Here is a 23,349-nt window from a genome sequence, read left to right as displayed (position 1 = left end):
AGCTTGGCAGGTCACAGAATATCCTCACACCTTGTTTGGCGCTAGAGAGGCAGTTATATAACAGGCAGCTTTGTAGATTCCGAATTCCGAGGTTGCCGGCAAGTGAGAGAGGGCTCACTTGTTTATTTATTCACACTCATTTGACTTCAAAGCAGCGGGTTTTTTCATTTGAAATAGGCTTCAAAATCAACTGACGAACTTGTTGAAAATGCCAATTCCTGAGCTCCACTGCTATAAATTCTGATGCATTGGATCTGGGACAGGAACCAGGAGACTGCATTTTCAAACCAGCTGCCCACGTGATTCTGAAACAGGTGGTACCAGGACCACATTTTATTTTATTTTATTTTATTTTATTTTATTTTATTTTATTTTATTTTATTATTTATTTTTCTTTCCACTATTTTTTTGAATTTTTTAAAAATTTATATTCAAGTTAGCATATAGTGCAACAGTGATTTCACGAGTAGATTCCTTAATGCCCCTTACCCATTTAGCCCATCCCCCCTCCCGCAACCCCTCCAGCAACCCCCTGTTTGTTCTCCATGTTTAAGAGTCTCTTCTGTTTTATCCCCCTCCCTGTTTTTATATTATTTTTCCTTCCCTTCCCTTATGTTCATCTGTTCTGTGTCTTAAAGTCCTTATATGAGTGAAGTCATATGATACTTGTCTATCTCTGACTAATTTCGCTTAGCATCATGCCCTCTAGTTCCATCCACATAGTTGCACATGGCAAGATTTCATTCTTTTTGATTGGCGAATAATACTCCATTGTATATATATACCACATCTTCTTTATCGATTCATCCGTTGATGGACACTTGGGCTCTTTCCATACTTTGGCTATTGTTGATAGTGCTCCTATAAACAATGGGGTGCATGTGCCCCCTTCAAAACAGCATACCTGTATCCCTTGGATAAATACCTAGTAGTGCAATTCCTGGGTCGTAGGGTAGTTCTATTTTTGATTTGGTGAAGAACCTCCATACTGTTTTCCAGAGTGGCTGCCCCAGTTTGCATTCCCACCAGCAGTCAGAGGACATCTTCTCTCTCCGCATCCTTGCCAACATCTCTTGTTGCCTGAGTTGTTAATGTTAGCCATTCTGACAGGTGTGAGGTAGGATCTCATTGCGGTTTTGATTTGTATTTCTCTGATGATAAATGATGTTGAGCATTTTTTCATGTGTCAGTTGGCCATCTGGATGTAGGACCACACCTTATTTTAAAGTGAGCCTTGACCATTCCCTTCTGACTTGCTGGGGACAAAGCACAGGCCAGAGATAACTACCCATTCGACGTGAGACCTTGCAATAGGTTTGCTGTGATAAATGGTGACAAAACAGACCAATCTTGGGTGTAGGTTTTTTTTTTTTTTTGCTCCCTTTTTCTTTCTGTCAACAGATTACATCCTTAAGTGTTCCCTGTCTGGGACCCTTCCAAGTGTTTTCATTTCAGACAACCCTCCAATACTTCTCTCTCTCTCTCTCTCTCTCTCTCTCTCTCTCTCTCTCTCTCTCTCGTTTACTCCCTCGGTCAGACACCATTCTTTTGAGGGGCAGAGTCTGCTCTGGTACCCATATGCTGATCCATACGAATCTGATCGCGGGAGGTGTCTGTCTGCCTTGGATCGTAGAATCAAAATCAGACTCTCACAGAAATGAGGGAAGAGGGTCAAAAGGTACAAACGTCCAGTTATAAAAAAGTCCTGGGGATGTCATGTACAACATGGGGACTACAGTTAATAATACTGTACTGTATATTTGAAAATTGCTAAGAGAGAAGATCTTAAAAGTTCTCGTCATAAGAAGAACAGTTGTAACTTTGGGTGGTAATGAGTGTTAACTAGACTTATTGTGGTGATCATTTTGCAATATATACATATATCTAGTCATCTTGTTGTACAATGTTATGTGTCCATTACATGTCAGTAGAAACAAAAAAGCATTTTGAACCATCTCAAAAGAAGGGGGGCGTCTGGGTGGTTCAGTCGGTTCAGTGTCCAACTTCGGCTCAGGTCACGATCTCACAGTTTGTGGGTTCCAGCCCCACATTGGGCTCCATGCTGTGCAGAGCCTGCTTGAGATTCTGTCTCCTCCCCCCACAACCCTTCCCCCCGCAAAAAACAAATAATTAAAAAATAAATTTTTTTTTAATTTTTTTTTCAACGTTTATTTATTTTTGGGACAGAGAGAGACAGAGCATGAACGGGGGAGGGGCAGAGAGAGAGGGAGACACAGAATCGGAAGCAGGCTCCAGGCTCTGAGCCATCAGCCCAGAGCCCGACGCGGGGCTCGAACTCACGGACCGCGAGATCGTGACCTGGCTGAAGTCGGACGCTTAACCAACTGCGCCACCCAGGCGCCCCAAAAATAAATTTTTTTTAATCACAGACTCTTAGCTGAGAGAAGGTTGGAGAATCCCTAGTTCAGGTTCAGAAGGGAAGAAAGGCTGAGTTCAGTGAGGAGAAGCGATTTATTCAAAGTCTTCCTGGAGTTTGCAGCAACGGAGCTGTGAGCAGACTCCAGGGCCTTTCGTATCCGGGCCAATTACTTTTTCCACTACCCTAGTAAACACAGTTTATAGGAAATACAAGAGGAAGTACAATCCCTGGAATTTTACAAAGGAACTTGAAGATTTGAATAAGGTAAAAAGGTCCTGGGCCAGGACCAGTGTGCGACAAATGAGGCACCCTCCGTGGGCACATAATTGAAAGGGGTACCAAAAACTCAGTAATCAAGATAAGCAGTATTTCACGGCTGCGTTTTAAGAATCAAAATTCATGTAAAAATCCATGATTAAGAAAATTTAAAAATTGTTAAATAAAGTCAGGATCCGTTTCTTTTGGCCTCAGGCGTCAATTTCCACCGCACACGGCGCTGTTACAGTGATGGAGTTAGAAACCGTAAGCAGAGGGGGCGCCTGGGTGGCGCAGTCGGTTAAGCGTCCGACTTCAGCCAGGTCACGATCTCACGGTCCGTAAGTTCGAGCCCCGCGTCGGGCTCTGGGCTGATGGCTCAGAACCTGGAGCCTGTTTCGGATTCTGTGTCTCCCTCTCTCTCTGCCCCTCCCCCGTTCATGCTCTGTCTCTCTCTGTCCCAAAAATAAATAAACGTTGAAAAAAAAAAATTTAAAAAAAAAAGAAACCGTAAGCAGAGATGTTTGGATTTCAAAGAAGAAGTTAGCGCTAGGCCACCATTTCCCAGAATGTGTCCTTTTGAGTGGGGGTGGGGATGTAGCCAGGTGGGGAGGGGTTCTGTTGTCACAGTATCTTCCTTATGATAATTTCCACTGCATTTAAGCTAAATGTTTTCAGAAGTTCTTCAGAAGTTGCCAGACTTCCTTGCTTACAGAATCCTTTTTTTGTATAATCCAGAGAGGATCCTTTGGAAAAGCTTCCTTAATTCCCAGGCTGGGATATGTGTGCGATTGGTTGGCAGGAGAGGAGGAGAGGGATTTGAGGGCTTTGGAGGACTCTGGATTCCCATCTCCTCCTGGGCTAGCAGCTGCTTATTCCATCTGCGTGAAGGATGAGTCTAGCCAAGCCCAAGTTGCCTCGGGAAGCCAGGTGAAGGGCACAGATCGAGAGCAGGAAGGGAAGTTTGCATGGCCAGGTTCAGTGTCTTTATGCTTTCCAAGAACGCTGTCCTGGCTCTGCTCTTGTCAGAAGCAGGGAAATAGATTCGTGGCAGCCTCGTGTATGTCATTGAGTGGAGGAGAAGGGAACAGGGTAGAGCACGACCTTACTTGCCCTCAGAGTTCTTTGGTTCCCTGGCCAGAGATTTGGGGGTATCACATGCTCACGTACAGCCCTCTGGTTGGTGTGTGAGCCACACCTTCCTGAATGTGTTGTGAGAAACCGGGGAAACCAAGCTTCCCTTGCAAATTCATGATGAAGGAGAAAGCACCCAGACCTTTGCTGTGTCATGTGTGGTCTGCAGACCAACAACATCAGCCTCTCCTAGGGGGTTCTTAGAAATTCAGAGTCTTGGGTCTAACCCCAAATGTAGTGGACCCAAATCATCATTTTAAGAAGATAACTAGGTAACTTGCATGCCTGCTCAAATTTGAGAAGAAGCTGCCTCTTGGAAGTCTGGAGAACTAATTCAGTCCCTGCCTTTGTCACCCATCCCCATCGTTCTTGACCTTGGGCAAGTTGCTCATCTTTTTTTTTTTTTCTATTTTCAGTTCTTCACCTACAGGTACCCCACTGGCTTCCCCTCCAGACACAGAGGGAGGCACCAATGAAGAGTATCTTAAGTGTAAATGAATAATAGAAGTGATAATGATGACTTGAAAACTTAATTCTTACCCAAGAACTGTATTCTGTAGCTTGATTTTATAAGCTCTTGATGAAAGCCCCAAATCATGTCTCTTTCTGTACATGCACCATTTTGCACGCACTCTTTAATATAACCATTTTTCCATTCCTTTCCTATCCTTTCATCAATTCTTCATGCTACCCACCCATCCTTTTAAAAGACACCCCAGGGGCGCCTGGGTGGCTCAGTCGGTTAGGCGTCCAACGTCAGCTCAGGTCATGATCTCGTGGTTTGTGAGTTCGAGCTCCGCGTCGGGCTCTGTGCTGACAGCTCAGAGCCTGGAGCCTGCTTCGGGTTCTGTGTCTTCCTCTCTCTCTGCCCCTCCCCTGCTCATGCTCTCTCTCTCTCTCTCTGTCTCAAAAATAAACAAAAACATTAAAAAAAAAAAAAAAGACACTCCATCTACCACGGAGTAGATGTTTATGTTTTTGCCCGTCTGTCAGTCTGGTAATTGGCTCTGTCATACGTGATATCATAAACTTTTTTGCCAAGAATAGCGTTTTGTCAACCCTCAGCTGTGTGTAAGTAGGCTCTTGAGAAGCAAGGATTCCCCAAGCTTAGAAGAGCACATTGTGTACTGGCCTTACATCCATAAACCGCTTTCATCCAACCTTCTACCCCTCTTATCAAGTTGGCTGACGCTGCTGGGAGAGGTAAGAGAGGCTTGTGGACAGGCAGGTATGACAAATGTGTCAATGTGCCCAGGGCTAAGACCACAGATGGCGAAGGCCCCTGTGCATTCCAACTTGAAAAGGAAAGAAAGAAACTTAACCCTTCAGACCGAACACGGCCTAACATATTAGCTGCTGGTTTGGGGCCCGTGTCCCAGCCCTACCAGTCCAGTGTCCCAGGAGGGGGATGCTTTACGCACATTCACCTTGCAAACTGTCGTGAGTACATTCTTGCCCCTCCCTCTTGGTGGTCGTTTTTAATAAACGTTTTATGGATGTGTAACCAGCAGAAAAGTGCAGGAATCATGAGTTGCAGCTCAGGGAATTATTCTGCTCCTGCCAGCACTGCCCAGGTCAAGAGGTAGACCACCACCAGGACCCCAGAAGCTCCCTCCTGCCCCTTCCACTCTCTCCTCCTCCTTCATCTCCAAAGCAAGCACTGTCCTTGCACTGTTTGCTTGCAGTGGTTTGCACTGTCCTTTGCACTGTTTGCTTGCAGTGGTTTGTAACTTGATATAAATGGAATCCTACGGTTTGTATTCTTTTGTGGCTGGCATCTTTCACTTTATGAGATTCATCCTTGCTGTTGCAGATAGCAATAATTCTTATTTATACAATAGGAAACTATCCATTAATGAAAAGGATTTTTTGAATTGTGGCCACTGGTTCAGAGCTCAAATGTGTGGATGGTTCTTCACTTCTCTCTTTGCCTCTTGTCACTCAAGTCAATAACAGCCTTGTGGCCATACTCCTTGTACTCCTTCTACCGACAAAAATAAAAGGTAGGAAGTAATAGTTCTCAAGTGGCCGCTGTGTGACCTTGAGCAAATCCTTCCAACTCTCTGTTACACCCTTGAAAAACTTGCGTATCCATGCCTAGCTGTTTCATGTAGGACAACATTCCTAAGAATACTTTGTAAGTGACAGATAAGTGGTGAAAGACCATGAGAACATTCCATCTGATCTCCCTACACCAGCACTAAGTGCCCACTTATTATTCACTGTCAGCCTAATGCGCTAGAGTCTACTTACTCCCATTTTACAGGTGAGGGAATTGAGGCACAAAGCAGGCCAGGGTCTTGCCTGAGGAGGCATAGCTCTAGGAGACAGAGCGGGAAGGTGAAGTTCAAAGCCAGTGCTCCTCTCCACTCCCCTGTGCTGCCACGCAGGTGCTTTATTAAAGCTGCCTACAGGCACGGGAAGGATACTTTCAAAGCCAAGGTGGCCTGGAAGAACCTCTCTCGGGCTCCCACACGGCCCTTTTGTCACTTCGTAGAGTACTAGGAACTTTTCCTGGTACGAAGTGTTCCATCTGCCCTGGAGCGCTTTCCCCACTATTGGTGAGGCTGTCTCCTTCAGACCTTTAACATTTTTTTTTTTTTAACGTCCGTTCATTTTTGAGAGAGACAGAGATAGAGCATGAGCGGGGGAGGGACAGAAAGAGAGGGAGACACAGAATCCGAAGCAGGCTCCAGGCTCCACACTGTCGGCACAGAGCCCGACGTGGTGCTTGAACCCACGAACCGTGAGATCATGACCTGAGCCAAAGCCAGAGTCTTAACTGACTGAGCCACCCAGGTGCCCGTAGGTCCTTTAGGTGTTAGGATAGCTGTCACCGCCATCACAGGGGTCTTTCTCAGCACTCTGTTTGGATAGAGCTAATCTTTTGGCCCTGTCAGAGCATTGTGTTTCCTCCCTCCCGTGATTACTCTCTATAATGGCTGTACTGACCTCCTGATTGAGTTATCTCTCTTCCCTCTATAGTGTAATATCCCTTTGAGGTGTCACCAGAAATGGCCTTGCTCACAGAGCCTGGCAGTGTTAGGACTTCATCTAGAATCTTTGAAGAAACCAGATGGGTCTCCAAGTCCCCGGCTGTCTGCTCCCTACCGCTGGGGAGCCACTGAGCTTCTGGGCCGTGTAGTCAAGTGTTTCCTGAGCACAGACTCCCGTGTGGTCTGCCCATTGACTTGGGTAAATGGGTTCTGGAAACCAGCATGGGGTCAGTGTGAGCCCAGAGCAAACCCTGGCAAACAATCTTCACCTGGTTTGAATTTTTTACGCATCCTTTCAATTAGCGATGGGCTTTGTGGCTACACAACCACAATCCCCCACGGGGCTGAAAAGGAGTTAAAATTGACCCCACATGTTTCTAAAAATGTCACTTCCTGGTCTCTCCCTTCACTACCTTTTACACGTTGGGTCTTTATTGGGAAGTTAAGGAGCAGTTCCGCAGGTAGAAGGTAAGGGACCTCCAGTCGAATCAGAGTTTTGATCTCGACCAGGCTCTTCCTTTCAACTCTCCTGGGTCTGCAAGCAAAGCGACTTTTTAGTCCTGTTGTGACACTTGTCACTTCTCAGCCACTCTGGCTCAAAGGCAAGTCTCTAGAATGAACGCTGCTAAAAACCACCGACTCTGTTGTTGGGGAAACCCGAATGGGTCATGGCCGCCTTTGTAACCAGCTGGTCGTCAAGCAGCTGTGCTTTATTTGGGGCCAGTCTCCCCGAGTGGCCAGGGATGGGGAAGTGGCCCTTCCCTCGAGGGGGATCCAGGCGGGCACGGGGGAGGCGTGAAGTCAGAAGCGGGCGTCTCTCCCCACCAGCCCGTCTCAGCCTCCCTCGCGGCAGCAGCTGCCTGAAGGAAATTGTGTCTTTCGTCTGCCAGCACTTTTCCTGGAACCACAGGAGCAGATGGCAGACACGTGACTGTAAGCACTCATGACCACCTCCTCACTTGGGACCCACTAGACAGGCTGGTGACCAGAGTAAGGAAGTAAGAGAGCTGCATCAAGGGCTCGAGATTCCAAAAGCTTCAAATGGGGGAGGGAAAAGAAGACAGCGAAGGCCTTAACCACAGGGAACTCTTAACGCCCACCGCGGGAGAGACAGACTGTCAGGAGTGGGTTTGTGGAGGGGAGTTTAGAGAGCAAACAACTTCGTAGTTCCCCGGTTTGGGAGATACACCACCCCCAACCTCATGGAACGCACTGATCTTTCTCTGGAAAGAGAACGTGTCCACCATGTCTGGTGCTCAGGCTCATGTTTGCGGGGTGGGGTAGAGCAGGATTAACCCAGTTTTGCTGGAAGATCAGGAACAGAGTGCTTCTTAGCCTGTGGTCAGCAGCAGCTCCAGGATCAGATCTGTTTGTGCAGTGCTCCTCAGCTGGGCCAGTTTTAGCCCCGCGGGACATTGGGCAACGTCTGGAGATGTAAGTTGTCACAACTGGAGGGGGGTGTTGCTGGCATCTAGTGAGTAGAAGCAGGGTTGGTGCTAAGCATCACACAACGCACAACAGCCCCCAGGCAGAAAAAGAAAAAAAAAATTCTCCTGCCCAGGATGCAAATAGCACCAAAGTTGAGAAACTCTGAATCAGTGTCTCTGAGGGTGTGGGGTTTCCTAGGGTAGAAGCACCTTTCGTTGCAGAGAAGATTGTCCTTGAAACTCGGCCACGGCTCTGGCACAGTGGGGCCCTAACTCTCAGGGGCATGTGAATCACCAGGGTGGCTCTGGTGCAAATGTAGGTTGGGATTCTGCCAGTCTGGATAGGGTGCCATGGCCACTGGTCCCAGGTCCCGCTGTTAGCAGCCAGGGATTTTGAGTGTGCTCATAATCTCTCCCTGCCTTTCCTTTTCCTTCTCCCTCTCTTTCCGTTCCCGCCCCACCGCTTTCCCCAGCCCACTCTGTTCGAACATTCCGTGCCCTGTCACTAAGGAACATTTGGTGGTGGTTAAACTCCACTGCCCGGATGACAGCTTCTCTCCAGATGTTGCCAATTTGAGATTCTGAGTGTTGATGAAATCAATTGACTGAGTTGGAAAAAGGACCCCAAGGGACCTGATCAAACTTACCCCCACACACTTGAATCAACTTGTACCTCAAAGACATTTTTTGCATGCTCTGATAGACCATGTAGAGCACATGACTTTGGGGATGCTTAGGCCTGCTACAGCTTCACAGCACGTTTGCCTTTTAAACCAGAGGCGACAAACTTGTTTCTAGAAAGGACCGGGTAATAAATATTTTTAGGCTTTGTAGGTCATACAGTCTGTCACGGTTACTCACTCCTGCCATTGTAGTGAGAAAGCAACCCTAGACAAAACGCAAATGAATAGGTGTAGCCGTGTTGCAGTAAAACTTTATTTACAAAAACACGCAGTGAGCTGGCTTTGGCCCATGGGCTCTAGGTTGCAAACCCCTATTCTAAACCATTCCGATTCATGTCTCTGCTTCAGAAAGAAAAAAAAAAAGTCATATAGGGAAAACCTTACTGAACGTGCAAGTCATAAATGTCTATAGGGCTAAGGTGAGTAGTTACTCTTTCGTTTATTGCCGGAACTATAAAATGAAAAGCATTATTTAAGTTGGCAGAAACAGCGATGTCTTTGTATGCCAATTTCTTTGAGGGGGGTAGGAATAGGACTAGAAAGGGCAATAAATAAGGAACGGAAAGATGTACCAAAGGGCTAATCTTACCTTGCAGTCCGCGTGGTCTTTTCTCTGGTCTTGAGCACTCTTCTGCTCTCAGAATAAATGGAGAGAGCGAACACCGCAAAGATTGCCTTTCTGTTCCGTCAGACCCAGGGCATTCTTTGGAGGTATTGGTTTTTCTCACTGTCACTGACTTCTGTGAGGCCTTATGTTTGCAGTGAGGGGATATTGCTCAGCCTGAAATGCTGGCATTGCTTAGAGCATCCTGGCCGTAGCTTTGCGTTGATGGTTTAAACCATAGAGAATCGCAGGCTAAATTCAACACGGGCCTCTCCTTGTTGGGGCCAGGGCCATGCATGCCGACAGAAAACTGCAGTCCCTGGGTGTTTGTGTGGCTCCCGGCCACACAGATCACTGGGACCAGGCTGAATTGAGGCCATGTAGCACTCCTCACAAATCCTGCATTATTTGGAGAGGAGAATGCCTTAACATCCATGCCTCATGCTGGCAGATAGGCTTCTTCAGCCAGGGTCTCCAGAATGTGTTGGGCCTCTGTGATCACCTCTGTGATCATCAAATGTGGGGTCAGACTCCAAGGGCTCCCTGGGGAATTTAGTTAGCAGTCTCTGCCTCCCACACCACACCTTGCTTGCAGGCATTCACATGCACACATCAGGGCTCAGGCAGCAAGAAAAGTCAGGTGGGTCTCTGGCAGCAAGAGAGAGTAGCATTGTAGACCTCCATTGGGGTGGATTCTGTCTATACGCAGTGATCTGACACAGGGTCTCCTGCCGCACAAACGGAAGAAAGAGTTGTGTTTCATCTGTGTGGAGAAGCAGTCTCCAACTGCAGTCGGGAGCCACAGATTCTTTGAACAGTGGCCCATCTTCAGTGAACACTGCCGTGTGGCCTGTCATCATTCTAGGACTCATTCAGTCATACGATCTAGGGTCATCATTCTAGGACTCATTCAGTCATACGATCTAGGGTCATCATTCTAGGACTCATTCAGTCATACGATCACACCTTCAAGTATTTGTCTACCTTGGCAGGTGGCTGAGTATAAAATTCTTGGGGCCTGCTTCCTTTCACTGGGGAGTTTGAGGTCTTTCTTAGTACTCTCTTCCAGCATATAAAGTACCAGAATATGAGGTGGTGAGATGAGGGTTGACAAACAGGAGTCTGTTCCTGCCATCTTGGAGGTTATAGACTAGCCAAGAAGTTGAAGATCAAAGAAACATGGCACACACCTACTACCGTTGTGATGAGTCTTAACGAGGAAAAGTACTGTTCTCCTCATCTTATGTCACTGCAACTCCCAAACTCAGATACTGTTGTCACACCCATTTTGGAGATGTGTCTCTAGAGGCTCAAAGGTTGCCCCCCTGCCGCCAGCCAGGAAGTGGCTCTCCAGTTCAGCTCGCAGAGAGAGGAAAGGTCGGTTTCTCAAGTTGAAGTGTGATCTGTGATAGTCTTGGAGACATGGAAGCCGGTGATTTAAACGCATCTCCAGAGCTGGGATTAATAAGCCCAAAACATTTTGTGCAGATCGAGGAGCTAATTATAAACCACACGTTCTTCAGCTTTAAAATTGGAGAAACCCCACAGATGGTAGGTTGCAAAATGAAGCATCGCAGACAATGAGATTGACAGGTGTGACCGTGTGTTTCTGGTCCTGATGGTTGGCATCCCACCCGTCTGAATTCGAGTTGGTTGTTAAGTCCTGGCCCACTCCAGGTCAGAGGGTAGCTACCTTTTCCTGGCGGGCAGCATGAGGATTCGTTGACCTTAATTCCACAAATATTGATTGAGCACCAAGGAGGCTCACTCCTGGTTCTAGGGGAGTCCAGTGAATAGGGGGACGTGATGCCTGCTCCCAGGAGGCACCCATTCAACTTGCAAACATATGAAAGAACTTAAGAAAACAAGTCAAGGTGGGAACCTTGAAAGTCAAGGCTGCGGAGTGACTGGTTGTTGGGGGGACAACCTGCTCCTTTAGAAAGAGCAATCAGGGCGGCTCCCTCTGAAGAGGTGACATTTATGTGAGGGCCTTTATGGTCAGCGGAAGTCAGCAGTGCAGAGGGGAATGTTTTCCAAAAGAGGCTGAGATGAGCTTTCTGGTACGTGTGTAAGGACAGCTGACGCCAAGGAAGCTGGGACGAGGGTTTAGTGGGTGATCTTTGAGAGACCAGAGGGCCTTGAGGGCTGCCTGAGGACTCTGGATTTTGCCAAGAATGAAATGAACCACAGAGCCACCCTGTTCAGAGGCAGGTACATGATGGTTGCTCATCTGTGGACAACATTGGCCATTCTGTTCATGTCCTGCATGCAGGAAGACCGTGGAGCAAACTCTGAGTTAGTCAATAAGAAGCTTTATTAATAAATAAGTAAATGTATTGATAATGTCCACAGCGAGCATCTAGCATTTCCAGTCCCATTCACACGTCCCCAAGAGGATAGTTTATGTTTGGGATGAGTGACATTAGGCTCTGGGTTGAACAGTGGGAGCCTCCTGTACTTGACAGAGCGTTCTTTTTTTCTGAGGAGGGTCGAGGTGGTCAAGGTTATCCTGAGATTGCCCAGGACACAGAAGTACAACACGACAGGGCCGGATCACCTCCCAGTGGTGCTGAAACTGCCCTCCTTCACGTTACACCCTCCTCATGGAAATAAGAATCTGTTCACACGCAGGATGTCCTCAGAAATGCCTGACTTGGAGACTTACAAAAGTCAGGGTCAGGAAAACAGCTTGTTTGGGGATTTGTGGTACTTTGCTAGCTTGTTGATAACAACCCTGATTCTATAACAGGGCTTGAGGAGGAAGCCCGGCAAAGATCGTTGTGCCCACACGTGTGTAGCTTTTGTCTCTCCCGGTGATTCTTGAAGAATTTTTTTCCTTCCCTACTGCATGGAGTTCATCTGCTCCGACGACTCATTCATCATCCTTGGTTGCTGTCCTGTCCTCTCCGCCTTCAGGTTGGGGCAGTTCTGGAAGTGATTAGGCTGTTGTAAATCAGCTTTTATGATGTGTGTGTCAGAGATAAGCAGTGGGGAAAGCGGGAGTTAAAGAACTCATCCCCTCTTGCCCTGACAGTTACCCCAGTGATGGAATTAAAAAATATATATGACTGGAAAGTATGGTGGTTGGCAGAATATTTTCTCCACAGGCATATCCAGCATTTAAATTTGGCTCTTTAATGCGAGCTCTGCTTTGTTTTTATGCCATTTTATTGGGGCGTGGCTTACCTAAGATAGAGCAAACCAAATATTAAATCCACACCTCAAGGAACTTTTCTGTGTGTATCCTTTTCTAACCACCACCCAGATGTAGATACAGAACATCTCCAGCACCCTCCATGTTTCCTTTATGTCCCTTCCCTCTGTCCTGATCTCAGCCACCATAGACAGCCTCGGGCTGTTCTTGAACTTCATATAAACGGAATCACACGGCACGTACTCTTTTTTGTCTGCCAGCATTCTCTATGTGACATTCATCCCTGTGGCTGGGTGTAGTCGTTCATTCTCGCTGTTGTGGGGGATGCCATCTATCGTGGTTTCTCAGCTGTGCCATTACTGACATCTGGAGCTGGATCATTTTTGTTGTGGGGACTGTCCTGTGTGTGCATCGTAGGATGTTTAGCAACATCTCTCCGGCCTCTGCCCACTAGACACCAATAGCATCTACCACCCACCCCCCGCCCCCCAGCCCCAGTAACTTCCCCAGGCATTGAAAACCATTGCATCATATGCCACAAATTTCAGGGGATTTTTTTTCAACGTTTATTTATTTTCAAGAGAGAAAGAGCACAAGCGGGGGAGGGGCAGAAAGAGAGGGAGACACAGATTCGAAGCAGACTCCAGGCTCTGAGCTGTCAGCACAGAGCCTGACGCGGGGCTTGAAGTCACAAACAGCGAGATCGTGACCTGAGCCGAAGTCAGACGCTTAACCAACTCAACCACCCAGGCGCCCCAGGAGATTTTTTATTTAGCAATAATTTCACACTTACTGAAAAGTTGCAGAAATGAAAGAAACGATAACCAGAATGTACTCTTTAGATTCACATATGACTAACAATTTACCCTATTCGTTTTATCATTGCTTCTCTGTTGTTCACACATACACACCCGCAATTTGTTTCTGACCCATTCAAGAGGCAGTTGCATCCACCTCGGCCATTTACTACCATATACTTCCATGTGTATTTCCCAAGAGGAAGGATCTTCTCCAACATTACCATAATTATCACTGTTATCAAAATTAACACAGCACATTTAGCATACTTATTAATTGCCCGTGTCCCAATTTTCGTCAGTTTCTCCACAGTTATCCTTCATGACATTCTCACTACAGAATAGGTTCTGGTCCAGGATCGTGTATTCTATACCATTGCCCTGGTTCCTTAGTGTTCTTTAGTGTCGAATATTCCTTCACACTCTTATGATACTGAAAAAAAAATGATTCAAGAATATAGTCCCATTTTTTCTTAATAGAATTTTCCTCCTTTGGGAGTTTCCCTGATGTTTCCTTCTGAGTACATTCAGGATCTGTCTCCCTGGCTGAACACTGCATGAGTGATAACGTGGACTTCTTAGGACATACACTGGGTGGCACACAGCATCCAGCTGCCCCTCATCGGCGAGGTCAAGTTTGATCTCCTGGTCAAAGTGCTGTGTGATTTCTCCATTGTGTAGCTACTAAATTTTCCCTTACAGTTAGTAAGTGCGTGGAAAAACACTTAACACCATGCAAATATCCTGCCTCCCCATTAAATTTTACCCCCAAACTTGCGCATGCCTTGACTCTCGCCCGAAATCCATCATTACCTACAATGGTTACAGAATGATGATCTTCCAAATGCAGCACCCCTTCTGTGTGCACTCCTGCTCTGCTCAGCATTCTACTGCAGGCAAGAACCTATTCTCCTCCCCCGTCTATTTACTGATGGGTTTATCTCTTACCGGTATGGACTCATGATTTCCTCTTTTTTCAGTGGTTTATGAATCACTACTGTTTTCAGTGATTTGAGGCTCAAATTGCTTAGCTTTGGCTAGTGGGGGCCCCTTGAGGTTGTGCCTGGTGTCCTTCTGGCAAACCTCCATCAGTTTTCAGGGTACCTGGGTGACTCATTCGGCTACACATCTGATTGTTGGTTTTGGCTCAGGTCACGATCTCATGGTTTTGTGAGTTCAAGACCCACGTCAGGCTCTGTGCTGATAGCCCTGAGCCTGCTTGGGATCCTCTCTGTCCCATTCTCTCGGCCCCGTATCTCTGCCTCTCTCAAATAAACCTAAAAAAAAAATTTTTTTTCGTGATTTTCAAAAAATCCTTTTTCATTTGTAACACTTCCTTTCTGGCATAACAAGATGTTCCAGGCTCATACCTTCCCTTCTCCTGTCCTAGAATCAGCCATCCCTCCAGAGTTCTGATTCCTTTTAAGGGAGAATGGTAGAAACTAGCACGATTTATTTAGCCCTTTTCCTATTAGTTGACATGTGAGTTGTTTCTAGTTCTAGGCTATTGTAAAATATTCTCTGAATACACTCTTTTACGTTTTCTTGGACCTGTGCACTGATTCCTGTTAGGTCTATAATGAGGAGAAGCAATGGAAAGTCATATAATCTCCACTCTGTATACTCAACAGAAATAACATGAAGTCCACACACACAAAAACGGACATAGATATTCAAAGCAGCTTTGTTGATAATCCGTGTGTGTGTGTGTGTGTGTGTGTGTGTGTGTGTGTGTGTGTATTTAGCTTCAACAGATACTGCTAAGTAGTTTTTCAAAGTGTTCATACCGTTAGTTTTGTCGGGGACATGGAAGTTGTTGGTCCCGGCAGGTAGGGAAGAATAATCAGTGGCAGGCGTCATAATGGGCCATTGCAATCGAGAGACATGTTTTCTAACAATGGCAGAACTGCTCATCTGCCAACAGATAATGAGTGGAAAATGCTGAGATTTTACCACCTGGTCTGCTCTTAAGCGTCTCTTTAGAGACTGCTGCTTTAGGATGGGCAAGATGGAAGTTACTCAAGTCAAGAATCTCCCGCTATCTGCAAAACAGTTTTTATTTCAGTGGTGCCAGTGACGGCACTTAGGAACTGCAGGGCCGTTGCTGGGGGTGCCCGCTGTTTTCTCAAACATTAGGGTCACAGTGTTGTTTTAAAAGTGCCTCCCCAGGGGAAGAAGGGGTGTCCCAGGGCCCCACTCACATCTTCTGGCCATTAGGGGCCCATTTAAAACCCTGGGAACAGTCATTCCCTCAGCAGCCTGAGAGAGTAAATATCCCTCTGTGTACACCGGAGTCACTTAGTGTTCCAGACATTTGAGATATGGGGCTTAGGGACAGCGGGCGCGGGAGAAAGCTGCTGGAGGCCAACAGGAAAGTGAGTCAGTCTGGTATCATGGGACTAGATACGAGGCTCCGTGTCGGTAGGAACTGCTTGGGCATGGCCCAGCCTCTGCAGCTCAAACCTTCTGCGTCCAGAATATCCGTCCTCCATACTTACAGCACAGCGTTAGATCAAAGAGGTATCTGAAGCCCTTTGTAGAAATTCTAAACACAGGAAGCATCACACATAAGAGGCACAGTGGACTCTTAGTAACTCCGATGAGCCTTTGTAGGAATTAGCAACTAGTAAAATGCATCTCTATGGATGCCTTTTAACCAGGTGCCCTCTCTGGGTGGACACTACCCCCCCACCCCCCGTGGAATGGGGAAAGCCCTCCCACGCGCTTTCCAAGAGAGCTCTTGTGCCGTGTACAGCTGCAGAGCCGTGTGCAGCGATCCTGGGTAGATTCTGGTGGTTCAGATGAACCCGACTGCATCTCGTATTAACCTCCACGGTCCTCTCTTCTCTCTCCCCGTCCCGCCAGGCTTGTCCGCAGATGGTGGCGCCAAGCGCCAGGAGCACCTGTCCCGGTTTTCCATGCCTGACCTCAGCAAAGACTCTGGAATGAATGTCTCTGAGAAGCTGAGCAACATGGGCACTCTAAACTCGTCCATGCAGTTCCGGAGCGCAGAGTCCGTCCGCAGCCTGCTCTCCGCCCAGCAGTACCAGGAGATGGAGGGAAACCTCCACCAGCTCGGCAACCCCATCGGGTACAGAGACCTGCAGTCCCACGGAAGGATGCACCAGAGCTTTGACTTCGATGGAGGGATGGCAGGCAGCAAGCTGCCAGGGCAGGACGGCATGAGGATCCAGCCCATGAGCGAACGCACTCGGAGGAGAAGTACCTCCCGTGATGACAGTCGCCGCTTCCGACCTCACCGGTCCAGGCGTTCCCGGCGCTCTCGCTCCGACAACGCCCTGCACCTGGCCAGCGAGCGCGAGGCCATCTCCCGGTTAAAAGAAAGGCCCCCCCTCAGAGCCAGGGAGGACTATGACCAGTTCATGCGCCAGCGGAGCTTCCAGGAGAGCCTGGGCCAAGGCTCCCGCCGGGACCTGTACGGCCAGTGCCCGAGAACGGTGTCGGACCTGGCTCTGCAGAATGCCTTTGGGGAGCGATGGGGACCCTACTTCACCGAGTATGATTGGTGTTCCACCTGCTCTTCCTCTTCGGAGTCTGACAACGAGGGCTATTTCCTAGGAGAACCAATCCCCCAGCCCGCCCGCCTGCGCTACGTCACGAGCGACGAGCTGTTGCACAAATACAGCTCTTACGGCCTCCCCAAGTCTTCCACGTTAGGGGGCAGGGGACAGGTGCACAGCAGGAAAAGACAAAAGAGCAAAAACTGTATCATTTCCTAATACGATTGGGGTCAGGGAATGGGGGAAGATGGGAGCTAAGAATGTAAAGTCAGAAACTTGCACTGTTTTAAAATGTAAAGCGCTTTTGGGGGGGTGGTTGCTGGAGGAGAAGAGGGAAACGCTGGCAGTTGATGGAGGGCAAGGTCATAGACTGACTCAATAGGTAGTCGCAGTTCTCGGCATGTTGAATATTATTTGCACATTTCACTTTGGAAACGCTATAGACTCTGTGGAGGCCAGAGTTGGTCACCTCCTTCCCGTCAGTCTGTGTTGAGTCGCCTTTCGCAAGATGGCAAGTTGTTTCCCGCTCGCTTATATCCTCTCTGGCTCTCTCTTACTTTTAGGACCCTTTTTCCAGTAAGTAATTTGTTTATTAGCCAGGACCCCAGACTAAGTTATTTACATGTCCATTGTAAATGCAATGTAAATGAGAGTTCTGATAAAATATTTTTGTATTTTGTAATATCAAAGGAATTTCTATATCGTAGGACTCAGTGGAGCCTTGCATGCATACCCGGCGTCGTCTTTGAGTAGTATTCAGAGGTGGTCCAGGACCACTGTTTGTTTGTTTTTTTTTTCTTTTTTCTATACAAATTTGTTACATGTCAGTGAGACCTTTTTCAAAGGAGTTTATTCAATTTGGCTTTTTGTGGCTGAAAAAAAAAAAATGATTACACCCAAAGCATTCTATGCTCCATTCCATCTTCAGGAGAGACATCCTTAGGTCTGCTCCCACCCTCGGCAGAATTTATTCTCTACAAAGTGATAGTAATTTTTATTAAAATTGCAAACGTAACTTTTGCCAATTAGAGAAACCAGCCAGTGTCAGTCAAGTCCCGTGAGAAACGCCATCCCTGCTGGGAACACTGAAGTTGCTCACTGTTGACCTGTCCCTTGGGGATAGTGAAAGTGCCCGTGAGTGGTGCCGTTGTGTGATGTCCGCATGACGTTTGTTTTGAATGTGGCATTATTTTCTGGTGCTCATGTTTCCTGGATTATATTATCTGCTTTCCTTTACCAAGGCAGACGGAACAGCTGCCTTAGCCTGACAACCGGTTGTCCTCAGTGCAAACTTAGGCATTAGACATTTAGGGGCAGAAGGGTTCTGAGGGGCTCTGGGAGTGACGGGGGGGTCACACGTAGATTGTATGCCATGCATGGAGAAGGAACAAGGCAGTTTCAAAGCAGAAAGCAGGTCAAGGGTAGAGACTGAAGGGGAATATGAAGGAAGGTCAGAGCAAAGAACTTCTGGAAAGGAAGTAGACTAGCGGTGACCACTACCTTGAATAACCCCGCAGTGCTTGTGGAAGGAGTCCAGTTTAACCCACCCCGTAACCAGAGTGTCTGGGTTACCCAGGAGAGGGAGCTGCTCAGGAGATTTCAGGGTAATGGCCTTGCAAACCAACCATTGTTGAGAAGGGGATTTCCATTTTGAACTTTGGGGACTGTTGGTCAGACAGAAAATGGGCTCAAAAGTGAGTTTGCTTAAAGAAGACATTTAGCGGTTGTGTTGTTTATAGTAAAAAAAAAAAAAAAAAAAAAAAAAAAACTTCCTACCTTGCTTCGGTTCAAAATGAAGCGCTTGCTTTCTGTTCCATTCTCCTCCTCCTTTTAATGGATTGTGGCGGTTGAAATAATCCATTGGAGGACCCACCTTTAGTGAGATGTACTGTGGATGTAGTACACGGCGTATCTCAGTGGCCATCTGCCATGGTGAGGTGAGTGTGGTCTCTTTTCAGTATAGTAGTTAATATTTTCTAGTATTTTCTTATGGAGAGAATGTGAAAAGTGGCTTTTCAGACACCATCCCAAATGGGTCTGGGGAATAGAAGGCTATCAAGGATGTGGAAATGGCACTCCATTCAGGATGTATACAAATAATTTGCTTTTCAGGTATTAATATGACATTTGTCATTGTCACTGATTTTTTAAAAAAGCAATGCAAATGTTGGTTGTGGCTGTTTTCCGCATGCTATCTTCATTATCTAAATGCTTCATTAATTATCCAAGCCTCCGGAGAATTAACTCTATTACGTTTGTATAGTAAGTTTGTAAACTGCTTGGCAAAACTGATTAAGAAATACTGTGCAGCACCATGCTACTGAAGTGGCCGGTTTCTGGTAGAAATCGGGCGAGTCCAATGTGGAGTTTTGAGTTCCTTGGTTGACGAGAATAAAAAAGGCATTTTGGAAAAAGAAAAGAGAGACAAAAGTAGATCGCCTAACGTAGCCAACAGCTGAAAAATAACGTCTGTCCTCTCTAGCCTGGAATCCAATGAAAGAAATTCTCCCGGTAAAAAAAAAAAAAAAAAAAAAAAAAGCTGCTTTCTAACTCCATCCTTTTCAGAGTACCTCTTACTTCCCCCAGATGAGGCTTTAGCCACCATCCACAGAAAGAAGATGGTAGCCAGAAATCAACACGGAACCATATCCCAACAAGGGATGGGAGGGATAAGGGATTTCGGATCTAGCGGTGCAGGGAGCGTCCAGCAGCCGAACTGGTCCGAGCTTGAGATGTAGTGAGAGGCAGGCCTCAGGGCCACACTGTGTGTAAACAAGGTCACCTCCATGTTTTCTATCCCTGCTCCCCACCCCACATGCAGCCAAGCACCTTACAGAGAATGCCCACGAGGACGGTTAAATCGTCACAAAGATGACGGGACCTCCAAGTGAGTGCCCTGGGGAAAGCAGGATGTCACTGTGTTAGGAATTACACCTCTTCGTGATACCTTAAACGTAACATCGCAGCATCCTGTTCCCAAACACTCAATGCATTCTTTTCTGAGCCAAGAACTTTGGGTCCTTACCGGATTCCTCCCGCATAACCATGAGCTCTTCTCAGTCGAGTTTTGCCTGCGAGTGGGGCTTGCAGTCACCTCTTCGTAGATCATCATATTATCCTCAGTAGACTGTTCTAGAAAAGTAATCTCTCTTTTCCTAGTTTCCTCTCTTCTCTAATGCCTTAGGTTTGTTTGGTTTTTCTACCTCTCTTCATAGTGATCTTCTTGCCTTTTGGTTAAAACCACAACTTTGGAGTTAAGTTCATTTCTTATCGCTGCTCAATTCATTGGCAACAGACCTGGCTGTTTCCCAGGAAGAAGTAGCCATTGACAGTTTCCTGAATGGCCCTGCCAATACATACAACCCTTGATACTGTGAACAGGTTTCTTGGCAGGCTGGTGGCATCGAGTGTGGCATTCAGGTACCCCCCCCCTTCCTTCTGTCATATACTTCTGGGATCTCTACCAAGCGTGAAGGTGAACGAGGTGAGGGAGATCAGAACCATGTTTCCTGGTCATGCGCAGGTTCAAGGCAGGTAGAATTCCTAGCGTTGGTTGGTCGATGCCTGCTTTCTACATTTACCTTCTCATCTCTAGTCGTTCTTTTCTGCTCTCAGCCAGCCCCGTGAACATTTCCAGTAGGGGGCCAGAAGGCAGCTCCTTCTCATCTTCTTTTCACATCCTGTAGGATTTTCTTGCACTGCAACAAATTATATTTCCTTCCCCTCCTGCAGTGGCTTTCTGCTTCTGGGGTACCACTTGCCATTGCCGAGCTCAGGTGCAGCCGGTGATGACATCTAGGTGGCACAGGCTCTGTAGTCCCTGCAGCCTGGGCAGGTATCATCGAAGCGTCCCTGTGTGCTTTCCCAGAGAGCATGGATACAGCCTCAGAAATCTTTGTGACCCTCCAACCAGCCAGGATCGGTCGACTAGCACTGAGGTTATTTGATAACACAGCTGATCTGTGAACCAGTTTTTATGTATCTTTCCATCTTTTGCCATTGGCCCCCAAACGGTACACCAGCCATTTAGGAAGCATCGTTCATAAGTCACGGTGGATGCTAAAAGTGGAGGCTGACTTCTTAAAGCAAAACAAAGACCAGTCTCCGTGGCCTCCTTTTCCATTCTCATGTTCTTGGCCGATTATTACAGGCAGCCTTCTGTTCATCCTCTTGCAGAGGTCAGATAAGAGAGGCCATCTCATTCTTTGTCTAATCCCACCTTCTAACAAGAAATAACACAAGCATTTCAATTCCAAGGAGAAGTGCTCTTTGCATATCTCTGTCTAACAGAAACCAGATGCTAACGCCTGAGAAGGAGGATCTATCTGTGACAAAGGAAAGTGGAAAATGAAACCAGTTATCTGACCGTTTCATGCCAGAAGAGTTGCTGTTAGCGACTGTTTCGCACCTTCAGGGCTTTGAAATGGGCCCTGTGGACAGCCTGCCGGCTGCAGGGCTCAGCTAAGCCTCCTCTCCTGATTTGGAAGGCAGTTTCAGATTGCCACCTTTTGAGGTACGTCTCTGGAAGTACCGGGGAGGTAGAAATGAGAGCTTTGCCTTGCCTCCAGTGCTTGGTCCCTTGGGGGCCTCAGCAGACCCCCGAACTGGTTTGTCTGACCACTTGGAAGCCGTTGTCAAGGTTAGGACCAAGAAACGACTGGATTCCTTTTTCATTTTCTCATAATAGTAGCCCAGTCAACACAAGACTGCCATAAGCCATGACTCACTATTGGGAGCTATAGTCTTTTATAAGCTTACTTCCTGCCGACAAAACTAGCTTTCCCCAAGGGAAATTAAAAAAAGGAGGGAGGGAAGTCATGTAGCGTAGGAAAACATTTCTGGTGATTTAGGGTAGAAAAAAATTGCTCTATCCTGAGACTTTTCAGAGACATCCCTTCACCCTACTGGGCACTTGGCCATTCATGTTCAATAGGTCACACTGACCAGCCTTTTGAGAATTTTTTGGAGAGAGTTACCCACTAGCAAGGTCTGTTCTCCAGCCTCCCTAGTTGATACTCATGTGTTGCCGCAATGCATTTTCGTTCTATCGTGGACCCTGACTTAACGCTCTAAGGTCTACAAGTCCTTCATATTCCTTAGCAAATTAGGACTTTGGCATTTTTCCTTCTCCCAAACACATTCTTTCCTGTACAGAATTGCGTTGCCCATCTCCTGCTTTAACTCCAAGTGCATAAACAAAACCTCAGAGGGTCTGAGAAGGTGAGGCAGGCCAGACTCCGTGTTGTGTGTCGAATGTCAAGGCATTTGTTAAGAAGGTCTGCAACAGGCCTTTGGTGTGGGCTCTGCCAGAGACTGTTGTGAACACTTTGCTTGAGATCCGTGCCCTGTAAAATGGATATGTTTTACTGATGTCTGTAATACATTTGTAAACTTCCAATAAAATTTGAATAAAAGAAATGTTGCCATTCTTCTCGGCCCTCCTTCCCTTTCTGGGTTTTTTGAAATCTCTGCCTTTGAGTGGCTCAACAAAGAAGACAGAGGCTGCACATGTCTGGAGGTAAGATTTCCTATGGAGGATGAACCTGACAGTGCGGATCGGATTTTTCAACTTCAGCACTATCGACGGTTAGAAGCAGTTCGTTCTTTGTGGCGGAGGACTGACCTGTGCCTTGTAGGAAGGTTGGCAACATCGCTGACCTTTCTACGCTCTAGATGCTCATGGTAGGTGCCCCCTGTTCCGAGTTGTGACAACCAAAAATCTCTCCGTGCATCACGCCCATACGACGGCTGCTGTCAAAAAAAGAAAAGATAAAAACAGGTGCGGGTGAGGACGCGAAGAAATTGGAACCCTTGTATACCGTGGGCGAGACTGTGGAGATGGTGCATCCTCTGTAGAAAACACTACAGCAGTTTCTCACTAAGTTAAACGTCGAACTACCGTACTTGCGGGCAGATACTGAGGAGAATGAAAAGCACAGCCTCAAAAGGATAGGAGCACCCCTGCGCTCGTAGTGGCATTAGCCACAATAGCTAAAAGGTGGAAGCGACCACATGTCCATCAGTGGACGAACGGATGAACGAGATGTGGTGTAGACATATAGCGTGTCATTCAGTCTTAGAAAGAAGAAAATCCCGTCCCATGCTACAACATAGATGAACCTAGAGGACCTCCTGTGCAGTGAAATGAACCAGTCACAAAAAGGCCAATAATTCCTAACTCCACTGACCTGAGACACCAAGGGTAGATTCGTAGAAATGAAAAATAGAATGGGGGTTTCCAAGGGGTTGAGAGGAGAGGAGAACTGGAAGTTATGTAATGGGTATAAAGTTTCAGTTTTTTAAGAGGAAAAATCTAGCCGTTGTTGGCACAACATACTACCAAACTCTGCACTTAGAAATGGTGAATTGTATCTTTATTTTACCACAATTAAAAAATA

At 46.9% G+C, this 23,349-nt stretch overlaps 1 protein-coding gene across 7 annotated transcripts in view; it reads left to right on the top strand.

The window, feature by feature from the left end:
- The window catches only part of PRICKLE2 (prickle planar cell polarity protein 2), a 329,432-nt gene extending 307,059 nt beyond the window's left edge, over window positions 1–22,373 (top strand). For all 7 annotated transcript variants that reach the window (XM_019823948.3, XM_045051819.1, XM_045051822.1 and 4 more), the window contains one exon: window positions 16,296–22,373. In XM_019823948.3, coding sequence (XP_019679507.1) covers window positions 16,296–17,170 — 875 coding nt within the window. In that variant the 3' untranslated portion in view covers window positions 17,171–22,373. The remainder of the gene's footprint in view (window positions 1–16,295) is intronic.
- Window positions 22,374–23,349: the final 976 nt, after the last annotated feature.

This window comes from Felis catus, chromosome A2 (assembly GCF_018350175.1).
Source record: "Felis catus isolate Fca126 chromosome A2, F.catus_Fca126_mat1.0, whole genome shotgun sequence".
NCBI lineage: Eukaryota > Metazoa > Chordata > Mammalia > Carnivora > Felidae > Felis > Felis catus.
Note: the sequence above shows the minus strand (reverse complement) of the source record. Positions and strands in the feature narration are given on the sequence as shown.